The 15,083-nt window shown below is 37.0% G+C and overlaps 1 protein-coding gene across 3 annotated transcripts in view; it reads left to right on the top strand.

Annotated features, from left to right (window-relative positions):
- Positions 1–2,187: 2,187 nt before the first annotated feature.
- glsb (glutaminase b) overlaps positions 2,188–15,083 on the top strand; it is a 61,886-nt gene continuing 48,990 nt past the window's right edge. For all 3 annotated transcript variants that reach the window (XM_052147907.1, XM_052147910.1, XM_052147908.1), the window contains exon 1: positions 2,188–2,579. In XM_052147907.1, the coding sequence (XP_052003867.1) occupies positions 2,287–2,579 (293 nt within the window). In that variant the 5' untranslated portion in view covers positions 2,188–2,286. The remainder of the gene's footprint in view (positions 2,580–15,083) is intronic.

Genomic DNA, 15,083 nt, shown 5'->3' with positions numbered 1-15,083 from the left:
GAAATAAAAACTATTCTGTTACTGAACAAAATGTACAATTAAAGTTCTTGCATAGGCCATCATATATAAACTGAACATGTGTTCTTTGTCTGACTTAATGATTCAAACAGACATTTCTCACTTAAAAATAAATAAATAAACAAAATCAGTTTATTGGAGTTTAATCTCCAATTTGGTGGCCTTTAACTTCTGACAATAACAGTTGGCCATTTCAACCGGGTGGCTCCACCCCAATGTTAATAAACAGAAATATATTTTAACAGATCAATCCCAAAATCCCAGAGTGAAGATTTCTAATTAGCAGAGGAAGGTCAAACCCACACCTAAATTGATTGGAACAGCTGAATCCTTCTCTATTATCTTCTAGTTCACATATGGGGGCACAGGGCTATCAGCTGAGAGAATTTTATCATGTGCTCTATGCAGGCCTGACCTCTTTACTTTAGAGCCATTAGAGATAAGCAGCTTTCTCTGAAGCATCCGACAATCCAAAAACAAGCTTCTCTTACATTGACATACAGTATGGCCCTAAATTCAAAAGTAGAGTTCATAATGACATAATTGCATCAAGCACATTTTTTTAAAGAATGCTACCCACACTCTGCAACAATTCCTAGTTTTATTTTTTATTTTTTACAAAAGTGACTGGAGATATAACATCTCATCAAATTTGTCCACAAAGATTCTTCTCATGACTCTTCAATTAGAATGTTTCCATTGAAGTCAGGCTGTTTCAATTGAACAAGCCCACAGAAAGTGATATGGTATGTTAAATGACAAATTGAGGAGCATAAATGACTTCCAGGCTTATATTACCATCAATAAATGTAATTCAAGAAAAACTCCAAAAGTAGTTTGCCTTACCATGAGCTTCTATATACTTATTATGCACTCAAAAATGTTTTAACATATTATTCAGATTTATACATTTCAATTTCATAAAACAATTCCAGCAATTTGAATTGAGTGATGTTTAACAAAATTAAATTAATTAAAATAAAATAAATGTTTTTATTTTATTAAAGATTACATAATTCAGTTTTATGGAATTTTGTTATTAAATTGAAATGCATTAGAGTACATTTGCAAAATAGAGACTACAGAGTTAAAACTGACATTAGATTAAACAGTATTGCATTAGACAGTTATTACATTTTATTTAGACTCTTTCTTATTTAAGAAAGCATTGCAAGAATAATTATTTCTGCTCAAAACAACAATTACTCAACAATTACTTATTATTTAAATCTAATTAGTACCTAATTTTGTACTTAGAAATTAGTGGTTATAAATGGCGGTGGTTGTTATTGTTGTTATTGTGTGTGTGTGTGTGTGTGTGTGTGTGTGTGTGTGTGTGTGTGTGTGTGTGTGTGTACACATACTTAATGTTTTAGGCTACATTACAGTTTTTTTTATGTAGTTTAAATGTCTTAAAGGGATAGTTCACCCAAAATTAAAATTCTCTCATGATTTATTCACCCTCATGCCATCCCAGATGGGCATTACTCTTTCTTCTGAATATTTCAGCTCTGTTGGTCCATTCAGTTCAAGTGAATGGTGGCCAGAACTTTGAAGCTCCAATAAGGACATAAAGGCAGCAAAAAGTAATCCATAAGACTCTAATGGTTTAATCCATGTCTTCAGAAGAAATAGTACAGGTGTGGGTGAGAAACAGATCAACATTTAAGTCCTTTATTTTACAAGAAATCTTCATCATTTTCACTTCCACATTCTTCTTTTCTTTTTTCTTTTTTACGATTCACATTCTTTGTGCAACTACTGGTCAAAGGTTGAGGTTTATAGTAAAAAATGACTTTTAACATTTTTTGTATCTGTTTCTCACCCATGGCTATCATATCTCTTCATTTCTGTTCTGCAGAATAAAGAAAGTCAAACACATCTGGAATGGCATGATGATGAGGAAATAATGAGACAATTTTAATTTTTGGGTGAACTATCCCTTTAATCAAATGTATGCGCTAAATGAATGGATCTCTTGAGTTTACAGGAACATGTGGATCATACATAGGCCTACTGTGAGTCATGCTTCAAGAATGAAACATGATGTTTCCAGCCAATAATTGGAAGAATGTTTTTTAACAGTTTTCACTTTGTCCAATAGGACGTTAAGTGGGCGTGTACGTAGGCATTTTACCCGGTGAGCCTCTCCAGTCAGAGATCATAATCACAAAGTGCGCAGAAAGAACGGTATTTGACTCTGCTGTAGCTTTCAGAAGTACTATTAAAACAAAAGAGATTCAACTCAATTAGCTCGACACGACTGAGATGTTACAGTTTAGGGCTTCATTTGTGCTGAAGGAGTTGATTCATACCAGCCCTAAGCGTTCGCTGTCTGACATTTTAAGGCATAAAAAGACTTTACCAAACGCGTACTGCTTTGCCACTACTTATCCGGATAGTAAAATATCTAAGTTAAAAACTGTCCACAATGGAATACATCTGCCTTTCATGCGACCTTCACCTGGGAGAAGATTCCTATGTACAAAGACCGAGGGAGCGATTGAACCTACAGAGCCAGCGAAAAAAGATGAAACCGTCCAGGAAGCCGCGCCAGACAAGTACGATATTTACATATGCCGTTTGGTCACGACTCGTGTGTTTACTGATCATAAATGTACAGCATGTGTTCAGGTTAAGCGCCAAAATACTCCTGAATGAGGTCGACTCTCTCGAGCAGGAACGCCGCTGCGTGTAGCGGTTTTTAGCGAATACACGCGTTCGGTGTGAACTAAGTTTTGTTATGTCAAATAGTAGAATAGATCGTTATGCGTATTGACCTAGGCCAAATAGACAGTGTTTCTTCTGGCAGTCTAACACTGTTAAACGTGTCATTTGAAGAAGACTTGAAGTGCAGCATGCTGTGGTGGTGTAGATCCACGTTTCCTGAGTGGAAGCTGAATAGGGGAGGGCGCCATCTAGCGGTCTAATATCTCTGCGTAACAACCGCACATCTGTGAATTAAGATGTATCAAACCACTCATCCGTGTATTGCAAGTCATCTTTCCTGCTTCTCGGATCACTGTGCAATCTCTACAAGCAAGTCAGTAAAATTCTCAAATCAATGTTATCAGCTGCTGTATTATGACACCATACGTATGATAGCTGTGGAATGTCAATAACCTAGATCCTCATAGCGTTGGGAGACCATTAAAATACTACAGTTGGATTTGTTTCAAAATATGGGTGTTTTTCCCATGTAACAGAACTTACATGAATGTATTATATATTTGTAGATAGAGATATAAATGCTTTCTCGTGTTTTTAGAATGGAAAATAACTTGCTGTTTCTCTCACGCTCTTCTGTTTCCTGCGGTTCACATGGTGCGCGTGATTCATCGCTCGTCTGTCCACATGGATTATTTATAAGATGAGGCAGGAGGTTTGTGCTGTGCCTGCAGAGAGACTTTAATCGAGAGCTTGATCCTCATACTCATTTTTTTTGGTTGGTTTGCCAGGCATTTCTCAGGTATGGATGAGGTGATTGTCATGTTCCAGATGGTCACCTGGGACAAAGTGTAGCCTAAAATTAAGGGCAGTTTTCTGTAAAGTTCTTGGCAATCTCTTGAATTTGTACCTATGACCAGGTAAAAGTAGCTAATAACCTCTCCATTTAACTTAATTTTTTTAAAGTTATGTTTTGGGGTGTATGTTTTTATTACTATAAGTGAAAAACTGGGCATTTGTTAAACTGGGTTAAATACTTCAATGTATAATACTGTTTAGGGATTACTAAAGAGTAAAATGTTCCTTTACAGCATACAGTCTGGTCCAATTTGCTGCTTATTTTGGCCAAGCACAAGACCATTCAGAACTTTTACGTGCACGTTATAAAGGCCAAATTATATTGCGGCTGTCCGTGTTGCTGATCAGAAAGCACACAGAATGTGTGACGGAAATTTAATCGTCAGCACAGTCTGTCCCACATCTGACAGTGGACAGACAGTCCACATTTGTTTGCAAACAGTGCATGTGTCGAACATATTCGCTTGTGGTCAAAAGAGTATACTTTGAAGGGAAACGTGGTCGGCCGAGTGCAATCTGATCCGGAACACAGAAAAAAGTATGTTTGATTTCAGTTGGACTGAAACAATTTTGTCTTTTTTTAAATGTTTTGTCCGACTTTAATCTGACCACTAGAATATTTTCTTCTTTGATTTTTGCCCTATTGGAGGCCATTTACACAGAACGCCATCTGCGCTTATATTTCCAATATATTTGTATATTTCAGCATCTTACGTAGAAGCACCTCGTAGTTGGTTTATCAAACCTATATAATGGGATTGTAGCTTGGCTTCGTCCAGCATGTTTAAACGTTAATCAGACCCCTTTTTGTGCACAACATGCAAGAATGACGCTTTTGTCATTCTTATCAAATATGACATGCAGAAATGGCTATAGTTAAACGTAAAGATGCATCATCTTATTTTCAGGTTACTCTCTCAAAGTACCTCTGTAATAAGATCATTTTCGCTGAGCCTGACTTCTGTGAATGACCTTGCATTGTTCACTCCTCTTATTACAGGGCTTGATACAGTGAAAGAGAGAAGCCGAGGGCTACCATGACTTGGCTAGTTTAAAGCAGTCAAGTTTATATACCTATGGAAATGAGATATTGAAATTCATATTGTTGTGTTGCCAAGGGGAGATATTATGTGTGTTCCCAGTGTTCAGCTGTGTTTAAACCAGTCTGTTGATGTTATGGGTGAAATTGAGGAAGCTGAACATAGACACCAGATTGCATGCTGACTCAGAAGCTGAGAGCCACACTGATGTTACCTTGACAACAAGACTATCAGGTCATAATGAGAGAAGGAGAACTGTGAGAATTATTTGTAGAATTGCTCTCTGATGTTCGAACCTTTATGTAGTGGTTGACTGATATGGGTTTTTAATGGCTTATACTGATAAGGATTTGTATCTTGACATATATTGGCCACTGAATGCTGATATAAAATGAATAATACAATTTAATGACAGCTAGTGAGATGTACACAAAAAGCATACAGTGTATCTACTTGACAAGGCTGATAACGATATTAAGCTCATAATATATTATATATTATAGGCTTAAACAGTTTAAAGCCATAAGCACACTTAAAATTAAGCATTTCAGTGTATTTACTCAAAATTCTAAAAATATTTGAAAACATAATATGTCCATTTTTCATTGCCGTTGATGTATTCTGGTGGATTTTGGAACTTCTAACACTTCTGTTAATCGGCCAAGTGGAAAAGGTCATTGGCCGATATGTTCATTTCAAAATGGCCAAATATCAGCTTATTTATCAGCCTGGCTCGCACTATGCTGAACCTACATTTATTTTAGTTAGTATCGTTTGCATATTGTCAGCAAAACATTTAGGAGTTTAGTTCATTTAGTTCAAGTTGAGATTGAATGGCTCTATTCCTAAACCTTGTGAGCTACCCACGAGTAGCATTTTATGGAATCGTAGGTGCACTTGGTAGGCAGCATTATGTTGCATTCTAAGCTACCTTCTTTCGAAGGTAGCATTGTTTTATGCATGTCCTTCATGGAAAAGGCAATCCAGTAACACAGTACATTGCGACAAGCTCTTTAATAACAATACATCAATGATGATGCGTGAAACAAGAGAAAAATTGATTTTACATTTAATTCATTCGTATAATGAGAAGTATAAAAATCAAATGTAATATTTTAGCCACTATTTGTGTGCTATGCATTTTATGCTTATAAGAGTATCTCGTTGTAAGCTTAGCAACATGCTATACATACAACTCGATTTAAATCAGTTGTTAATCTCTGTGTGCCTCCCCTAAGAAACACTATTTATATGTCGTTTTGATGTCATTGATTCTAGTAAATGGTTTTGGAGTGGGAGCGGTTCAAAATATAATATTCTCCAATTAAAACTTGTTATAACACCCTATAATGCTAAAACAAATGCTATAAAATTGCTATAAAAGGCATTGATCAGAGCTGTGCATTTACTGACATTCACAGCTTTGTTATATTTAACATATTTTAACACATGTTGACTGCAACCAGTTATTCATACATTTCGAAATTTTATAAACAGTAATTGAAATATTTTTATGAACATAAGATTTAGGCAAGATTTATGATCATAAAATAAATAACATAAAAAAACTGTCCATGTGAAAGCCTGAGCTCCTGAAATAACAGCATACCAAAGTATTAGCTAGTATTAGTATTAGCGTTTTAGAACTTTTATAAATTTTCTGTGTTTTTATGGAAACAGCGTTCACAATGCATTCTAATTTAGTTCAAGTTCACCTGTGTATTTTCTTCTCTGTTTGTGCAGATGTACGTTGTTTTAATTGTATATACAGGTAGATTGTAACAGTATTGGCTAGAAGCTAAATTTCAACCGCAGTCCCTCGGTGGCAGTTGCAGTACTGCCCTGGAAAGCCATGTGTATCCCTAAGGCCTCAATGGCGGGACTTCCTTTTCTACATCCACCACACTGAGCATTCCAATTTCTCCCATTAGTTTTAAGAAGTGCTCTGTCTTGGGCTAAATAGTCTCTGCCTAAAAAAACAACAGAAGGATGGAGAATTCCTGGTATGAAAAATACGGCCTGTGCCAACCCACTGACTGGTGGAAAGTCTACCAATGAAGAGTTTGACAGCATACTTCCTGTCTAATGAGTTAGACAGGTACGCATGAGCTCTCTCCAAAGGTTCAGCTAATTGTGTCCAAGGTGACAGAGTGTGAAAAATTGACTGAGCCCTTTTCTTTGTCTGCCAGGGCACTTGTTTTCCAAATCAATGAAGATATTGCTAAAAGCTGTCAAACATAGCTCCATCTGGCCACAGAGGACATTTAGCTTCAGTTCACAGACTATTCATGATTGTCATCATTGTTAGCTGTTGATGGTAATAGATGGACACATTTATACACGTAAACTAGATTTGAAGGTTTCTGAAGAAAATGTGAATGGTGCTTACTCGTGCAAAACACGTCATCACAATGCTCTTGGTGGTTGCTAGGTTATATGTGATTAGAGGTCATCTGATATATAGCATTTACAGATTAATAGTTGCCGATAGTTGCGTTTTTTTAATCGGCTGTCGAAAAAACAACTCTGCTTGTTTCAAATAGAAAAGAAAAAAAATGTCACTTATGAATTTGTGCAGATCCGTTGAGTTTTTTTTCCCCGGGGTTGAAGGGTGTCCAAATTGTTCTAGTTAGATTATAAACATGAGTGCCCTGAAGAGTTTTTTTTCTAAGTTAACTTATAAGTTAATTATCAGTATAGTAAATCAATCATTAATGACAGCCCTATATGAATATGTTGCGTTTTTGCCTTTGCTTGGCCAATCGCATGCTTCAAAAGACCAAGCGCAAGCACCGTTCATTGTGTGAATGCATGCGCACAGGTACAGTTTTAAAGTTTTCCATTTTTCAATTATCCATTTTCTCTGTTCTCACAAAATTTACTTATGTCCAAGCTTCCTAATTTTATGACGTAGTTATGTACAAAAAACTCAAGAACATGGCAAAATACATCCATCTGAAATAAATGTGATTTGAGTGGAAAGTTTTCATTCACATACATTTTTAAACTATCGGCCGCCGATTAATCGGCTATCGTCCCCTTTCCCACCTTAGTTATCGGTATCTGCAAAACCCACTATTGGTCGACTTCTCTTAGTGATAGCCTGATATATTGGCCAGATGGATTAATCAGCCGATGTTTGGCCATAACGGTGTTCGCTGACTTTATCAAGTGCAAATGCATTTCTCTGCAAGCAATTAGGTAGCACATATTTTCTGAATCAGTCAGACTGGTTAGTCTGCAGTTTGCTTAAAGTTTTCCTCTGTTGCAATACATTTGATACCTTTTCTTGCTGGTTTTCTGGCCTGTCATTAAACTTAATCCCTTAATCACAGAAGATGTTCAGATAAACAAATTGCTGCATATAAAAGGTGAATAAACATGAAGATATGATACCTGGAATTAAAGTCTTTATGTTGAGTTGATCCACCAGCTCTCTCTCTAACTGGTGGGTAGAATAAAGTTATGTGATACCTGAAACCTTCACTGTTTGTTCCCCTGAGCAGTTTGCGCAGCAGTGCGTGGTTTCTTACCCCCAAGGGCCCCACAGAGGTGCAACAAAAGTTGCCACAATCCTGTGGTGAGCTTCACTGACAGGCACATGGCACTTTATAGTTAGTACAATACTGTAAAATGTTTATTAAAATAAAATAATGTATATAGGAAGGGTAAATTTGGAAAAAAAAACTCTTACATGCACAAGTAATAGTATGCAATGTTGTATTGTTGTACTAAAAATGATCTCAATAAGTGGTCAACCGATATATCGCAGAAGCCAATAAATTGTCAGATATTCTGACTTTTTTCATTATCGGCGGGTACATTTTCCTGTTTAGCCATTTTTTTTTTTCTTTTCTTGAGGGTGCTGAAAATGTCCTGCTTGGATGTGAAAGGAATGAAACATCTAAACGACCAGTCACGGTTCGTTTTGTTGTTACGTGCCATCGTGTTATTAAAATAATAGACCAGTGTGCAACACCGTCTCATTTAAACGGTCTGCATATCAGAGACACGACAGATGCGTTTGAGCTCATAATGTTAAAGTGCTCACTTGTTTCATTCCCCCTCTCTCTCTTCAACAGTTCCCTGTAACTTTTAACTGTCTTATCTAATGATAAAAATACAAATATAAATAAAAGTAATATCATATACCGTCTGCAACTATGCACACATCTCGTTTTAACAGATGTAATAAACCAACCTCACACAACTTCAGCAGATCCAGCATCCTGTGGAGGGCTCATAAATCTTCCTCTGAAGCATGTATTCTATAACGTTTCTAGTGATAACAGGCAAAAATAAATATATGCAGATATCTCGTTTAAACAGATGTCAATCATGAACTTCATGAAAATCCAGCGTTTTGTTCCCGTTGAGCGCTGCTCTAATATCTTCCTCTGAAGTGCATATTCTATCAGCCAGAAACAAAAACTTCAGGATCAGGATCAAAAGTTCCTCTGATTCACAAATCATGATGACAATCCAAGCAGACAATCCAGGCTGTTTAAACTGTCAGGAGATTGAGGCTCACACTGGAACTGCACAAGCGCATGAGTGCAACTTCAAGGCTGTGTCCGAAACCAGGAAAATGCTGCCGCCGGAGACTGTATATATAGGTACGATGAAAGTAACGTGCTTATCAAACTTCATCCAAAACAGATGTCAGTTATGCAAATAACTGATTAGGCAGCAAAGTAGCAAGTCATCTGCCTAAGTTTTCAGATGCAGCCCAAGGTAAAATCTGTGCTATAAGTAAATGCCTTATTCACTATGCACTGTACAGTTTTGAAGACAGAAGTCTACATACACCTTAGCCAAATACATTTTTGCAATTCCTGACATATGATCTTAGAAAACATTCCCTATCTTAGGTCAGTTAGGGTCACTACTTTATTTTAAGAATGTGAAATGTCAAACAGAGCGTATCCAAACTATGATCTGTAATAATTTAATTTACAATTAGAGCTTTGGTTGAAAGAGATATAATGGTTAGGATCCCTACCTTTATATGATGTTTATCTTCAATTTAAAATGTTTTTCAAAGTTTAACCTTTTTTCTGAATTATATTGTGAGGGATTTGTATTTGGTAGTTTGGAGAACAGACACAGTATCTATATGATATCTCGGTGATACAGTATCTATGTGTTGCAATTTGTGTAAACTGTTTGACGTTTCAAGACAGCTAGCAGACGCTCAGATTAACCAGTTTGTCTGCTTCCTGACCTGGGCCCCAGTTAGTCAAATACTATCACTATTAAGACTATGATTACTAGAGAGGAGAGTGGCACCTTCCCTGGAGGGATGGAGTCGTTCTCTCTTTAGCAGGTCAGGTCTAATCAAGGAAATTGAATCCAAGACATCAAGGGAATTACAAGAACATGTAATTGACACATCGCTGATCCCGCCTTAAGTGTTTCTGACCAATCCTGGCTTAGCAACTGTTGCCATCCGCCATTTCTCTGACGTTTGCTGTTTTCCAATGAGAGCCTGTGGGATTAATGTGGGTTGGAGTAGTTTTAAGCAGTATCTTAATGAAATTATAAAAAAAACAATGAAAACACTTGTAAAGTGACACGAGAGAGGATACATGCATGTTTTTACTTTCTTTTAAAAAACATCTTAGGGATGTAGATGCACAATATATCGGTGGCCAATACATTATTGGTCGATAACTGGGAAAATCTGAATATTACTATCACGCCGATTAGGGTTGCGATGTTTACCGGTACTAACGAAGTATCGCAATAACAAAAAAATATAAATGGTATGATATCATCTTGTTCCTAATTTCAGTACCATATTACAGTATGCTGTCATTAGCAGACTGATATGAGATGTGACAAATTTGAGATGAAATCAATGGCAATTTGAAAATAAAAAAAAGCTCTGGTTATGGCCAAGTGTGACCTTTAAACAGTAGAAGGGTGTCATTTAATTAAATAATATACAGTCACATGCGCTGCACACTACAGAATGAACTGCTCTGCTCTGCCATATGATTTCCACACACATGCGCATGCATGCGCACTCTCTCACACAAACACAACACACACAGCTGGTGCTTCACTTTCATGCAGTATGTTTAGAGTATAAATGGTTAACACTTAAATGAATTCCTCGAGTCGCAAAGGGAGTATCCCTGCATTAATGGGAAGCTTTATATAACTAACCCGTAAAAACAGGAAGAACTCAAAGGTCTGTCAAAATAAAAGTTCTGCTAACATGAAAGCTCTATTCATTTTTTGAAGACAGAAAAATATAATAACTTCTGTATAAAATATGTGTATTCAAAAAGTAGCAATAATACTCATTATATGTAATACTAAATGGTTGTATTATTATTATCTGTAAGCAATATCACAAATGCAATCAGTCTTGTGCTACAGTTAATCGTATTTTTTTCATTAATGTTTTTGTTAATACTGTGAATCTCTGCTGTGCAGCATTTTATTTGACCAAAAAATAAAACCGGCATTTTTTGTAAAATAAGAATAATTATGATATTTTTATTTGATTAAAACAGCATGTATAATTTGATTAAACAACAATTGATCATAACATTTAATTAAAACATTTAACATAGAATCCAGAAAAAATCTAACGGAAAACGCATCATTTTAATGTGTAAAACTTTATGCAAAACATTTATCCTGTAATTTTCTGTGTAATTTCATTAAAATCTAAGGCTTTTTATTTATTGATTATAGTATTGGTTTAGTATTGATACCAAGGTACCAGGGCTGGTATCATACCGAAGCCAAAATATTGGTATCGAAGCAACCTTAGCTCCGATAATGGAAATGCAACCGATATTTTTGCTGATAATTTGTTACGGTTTATTTACTCAAGGCTGAAATTTTCGGACGGCCTGCGGCATCTTTCTTTCAGGCAGTATCGAGCGACAGTGCACGTGTTGTGAGTGAAAGCCAAGCTTATGTTGCTCATTTCTGCACCTTGTTAGGTTATTTTGGGGCTGGTTTTAGTCATCTGCTGTAAGGATGGAATTTTCCATATTCTGTTTGTTTCATGAGGCAATAAACGAAACGTGACAAAAACATGTATGATTGTTACTTGGGGGATATACTTATACTTCATGAAACATAAACAGAATGTGGGAAATAGCACATCGTTACATACATGGCAGCATTGTGATTAAAACAAGTCAAAGCACAACCTAAAATGGCACATTAAATAAGTTCTAAAGTGGAACTGTCACAGATGAGCACTGTAGCAAACGTTTGTGAGTGGGACGTGCATCAGCACAAGCATGCGTATTCATAACACACTCATACCACCACTGTACTTGCAGACTGGCTGCCGACATTAATTATACACAATGTATACAGAGATTAGGGTTTGTTTTGTGTCTTTTTGCCATTTAATATTCATTACATGTAGTTTATTGCCTCATTTTGGTTTAATGCATTATTACAGCAGTTTGAAGTTCAATATTCTCTCTCTGTGAGCAAGTCACCTGGATCACCGTAAACACCTATATACAGTTGAAGTCAGAAGTTTACATACACCTTAGCTAAATTACATTTAATCGTAGAAAACATTCCCTGTCTTAGGTCAGTTAGGATCACTGTTTTAAGAATGTGAAATGTCAGAATAATAGTAGAGAGAATGATTTATTTCAGCTTTTATTTCTTTCATCACATTCCCAGTGGGTCTGAAGTTTACATACACTTTGTTAGTATTTGGTAGCATTGCCTTTAAATTGTTTAACTTGGGTCAGACATTTTGAGATCAGAATGCATCTCTTTCCTGAGCGGTATGATGGCTGCGTGGTCCCATGGCGTTTATAATAAAAAGGAAAATGTATCGGCCGATGTGATAAATAAAAAAGGCTGATTTATTGGCCTCGGCAATATATCGGTTGACCACAACCAAACAGTCATTAGCTGAGCGTGTATTTTCAGTTCATTCCTATGGAAATGGAGTGACACTCTCGCAAGGTGGATTGTGGGATTGACAGCGGAGTGGGGCAAGCGTGGAAAGCAGCCAAGGACATCAAAAAGTTGAGAAATGCTCGGGTTTAATCAAATGAAAGAAAAGCGGCAGGCGGCCGCCAGTCACTGTAAGCTGAAAGCAGTGACGTCTGTCATAAGCACTCCAACATGTGAAGATAATGCTTAAGTTTCTGCTGGATTCAGTGCTTTAATCACAAAGAGACTGCATGCATTAATTGTGAAAATACCCTGGCTGGATGAAAGGGAGGGTTCAGCGGTAGATAGATGCGTCGCCGGACCCCCGGTGTGAATCAGATTCGACTACGTGAAATGGAGCATGCGTCGCGGCCAACGAGCTGGGATGCTGGGCTGGCACTCCCCTACCACGCCACGGCACAGGGAAGCCGGGTCGCTCCTAAGAAGACGCCACCACTCATGATCAAGCAACCAAAGAGGGGGGGCTCGCGTTGCGGCTGCCGGACCTCACCCATGTTAACTGGACATTACCCTCTCATCACTACCCATCCTTCAGATAAACCCATTCACCGCGAGGACGCCAGATTCCCATTTGTTATGTACACTAGCCCCATGGACACTTTATTCCCCCTTCTCTGTTTAGTATTATCTCAAATATATGCCTCTACACTATCCAGAATAGATATTTCCACTTGGCACATGGACAAAATAAAGTGCTGTATCAGCAGCACTAATTGTAGAATACAGTTAGTCCTATCCTCCACTCCATGTACTCTGAAGAACAAACACTTAACCATAAGCTTAGACAGCTGGATTTACAAACGGCTAATGCATTAGGTTCATTTTAGTCTTCACTGAGAGCTGTCAGCTGAAGATAATTTAGATAGCAGCTTCAGGTTGTAGCATCTGTCAATGGAAAGAGAGTACCTGAACTTAAAGAATTTTTAGGGATATTTTTTGCAAGAAAATTATTAAGAATACTAGTTATGTAAAGAAAATAACTGTCCAAATATTTTTTTTTTTTAAAAGCTCATACATTTGCAAGACTTTGCATTTAGACTTTATGCCTGATATCAACATGCAGTGAAGCAGATCATGTGAATCAAAGCATGGACATTGACTAAAACAACAATGAACATTCCGCTTAAAGCGCCATGTTTGCAATGTGAGATTAAAATTAAAAAGTATATTTGAGAACAACAGTGTGCAGACTTTTTTGTCATTTTTGTTCTTGATCAGCATTTAACAACACACTGATTTAGTGATACATGTAGCACACAATCAGAAAACCACCCCTTGAAGAAATCCAGTTAAAAATGGTCACAGGAGACGCATGTGAATACCAGTTTTAAATTACAATCTATCTTAGCTAACCACTTGTGACCAGATCTTTCGAAGCAGAGGTTTATACCAGGTGAAAATGGGGCTGTGGTCTTTGGAAGAAGCAATTAATCATGGGTTGACTAACTTGTGTCTACCAAATGTTGAGGCATTATTAACACTTCCTATACAGCAACTGGGCTGAAAGGATCACTCTCTTAAGGACCGTAACACTACCAGCAGCACGTAACTCATGGAAATGGGGGTTACTCATCAGGGGGTTTGGACCATTCATTTCTAAATGACATCCTGCTGTTCAAAGGAAAACACTCTGTTTCTTGGCAACTAAACAAGTGTATTCTCCACTTGGTCAATATACTTTTAATTCACCTGATCTCACCTGATCTCAATTTTGACATGAACTTGTCAACATCTAAAAAAATATGTGGCAATAATGGCCAGCTATATAGTTTTTTCTTCACTCAATTAACATAGACTTTCCCGTGTTTTTTTTGTTTGTTTGCTTTGTGTCACTGCTAAAGCAAACATTGCTTATTCTGATGTCACAATAGTCCTCTCAACTTTATTGTCAACCAGATCCAGGCCTGCATCAAAATCTCTAGCAACATAAAATGTGAAACCACTTAACAATTTAATGGATGCAATGCATCTTCAAACCGTAAACTTTTAGTGCAGCATTTCTTTAACTATGGGTCACAACGTATTTTAATATATATGTAATTAATTCCTTAGTAAGAGTAACTGAAATTGCTAAGAGCAAATGCGCTTTGTTCAGCACAATTTTTTAAGTTGTCGCGCTAGCCGGGACTGCCTTTCGGCTGTTTTCCAAAATATCATTTGATAGGCAGTCTCTCCTCTGCAATTTGAAGTGAGGTGATGGCACTGTCAGGTGCTGAGGTGATGTGATCAACGGGCTGGAGAGTTTAAAATTTTTCATGGCGCCAGTAACCAGTGGTGGACAGTAACGAAGTAAATGTAATTCGTTACTGTACTTAAGTAGCTTTTTTGTGTATCTGTACTTTACTGAAGTATTTAAATTTGGGGAGACTTTTACTTTAACTCCACTACATTTCAAAGTCAAATATCTTACTTTTTACTCTACTACATTTTCAAAATCAGTCGTTCCTTTTTATTTATGAGTGGATAAAAATGTAACTGGTCAAACGAGCCACCAATCACAGTACAGCGGCGCTTTGTTTTGAACTTGCCTTGGCGGCATCTACTAAGCCT

This window comes from Xyrauchen texanus, chromosome 18 (genome assembly GCF_025860055.1).
Source record: "Xyrauchen texanus isolate HMW12.3.18 chromosome 18, RBS_HiC_50CHRs, whole genome shotgun sequence".
NCBI lineage: Eukaryota > Metazoa > Chordata > Actinopteri > Cypriniformes > Catostomidae > Xyrauchen > Xyrauchen texanus.
The sequence above is the reverse complement of the archived record's forward strand: the minus strand, read 5'-3'. Positions and strand labels throughout refer to the sequence as shown.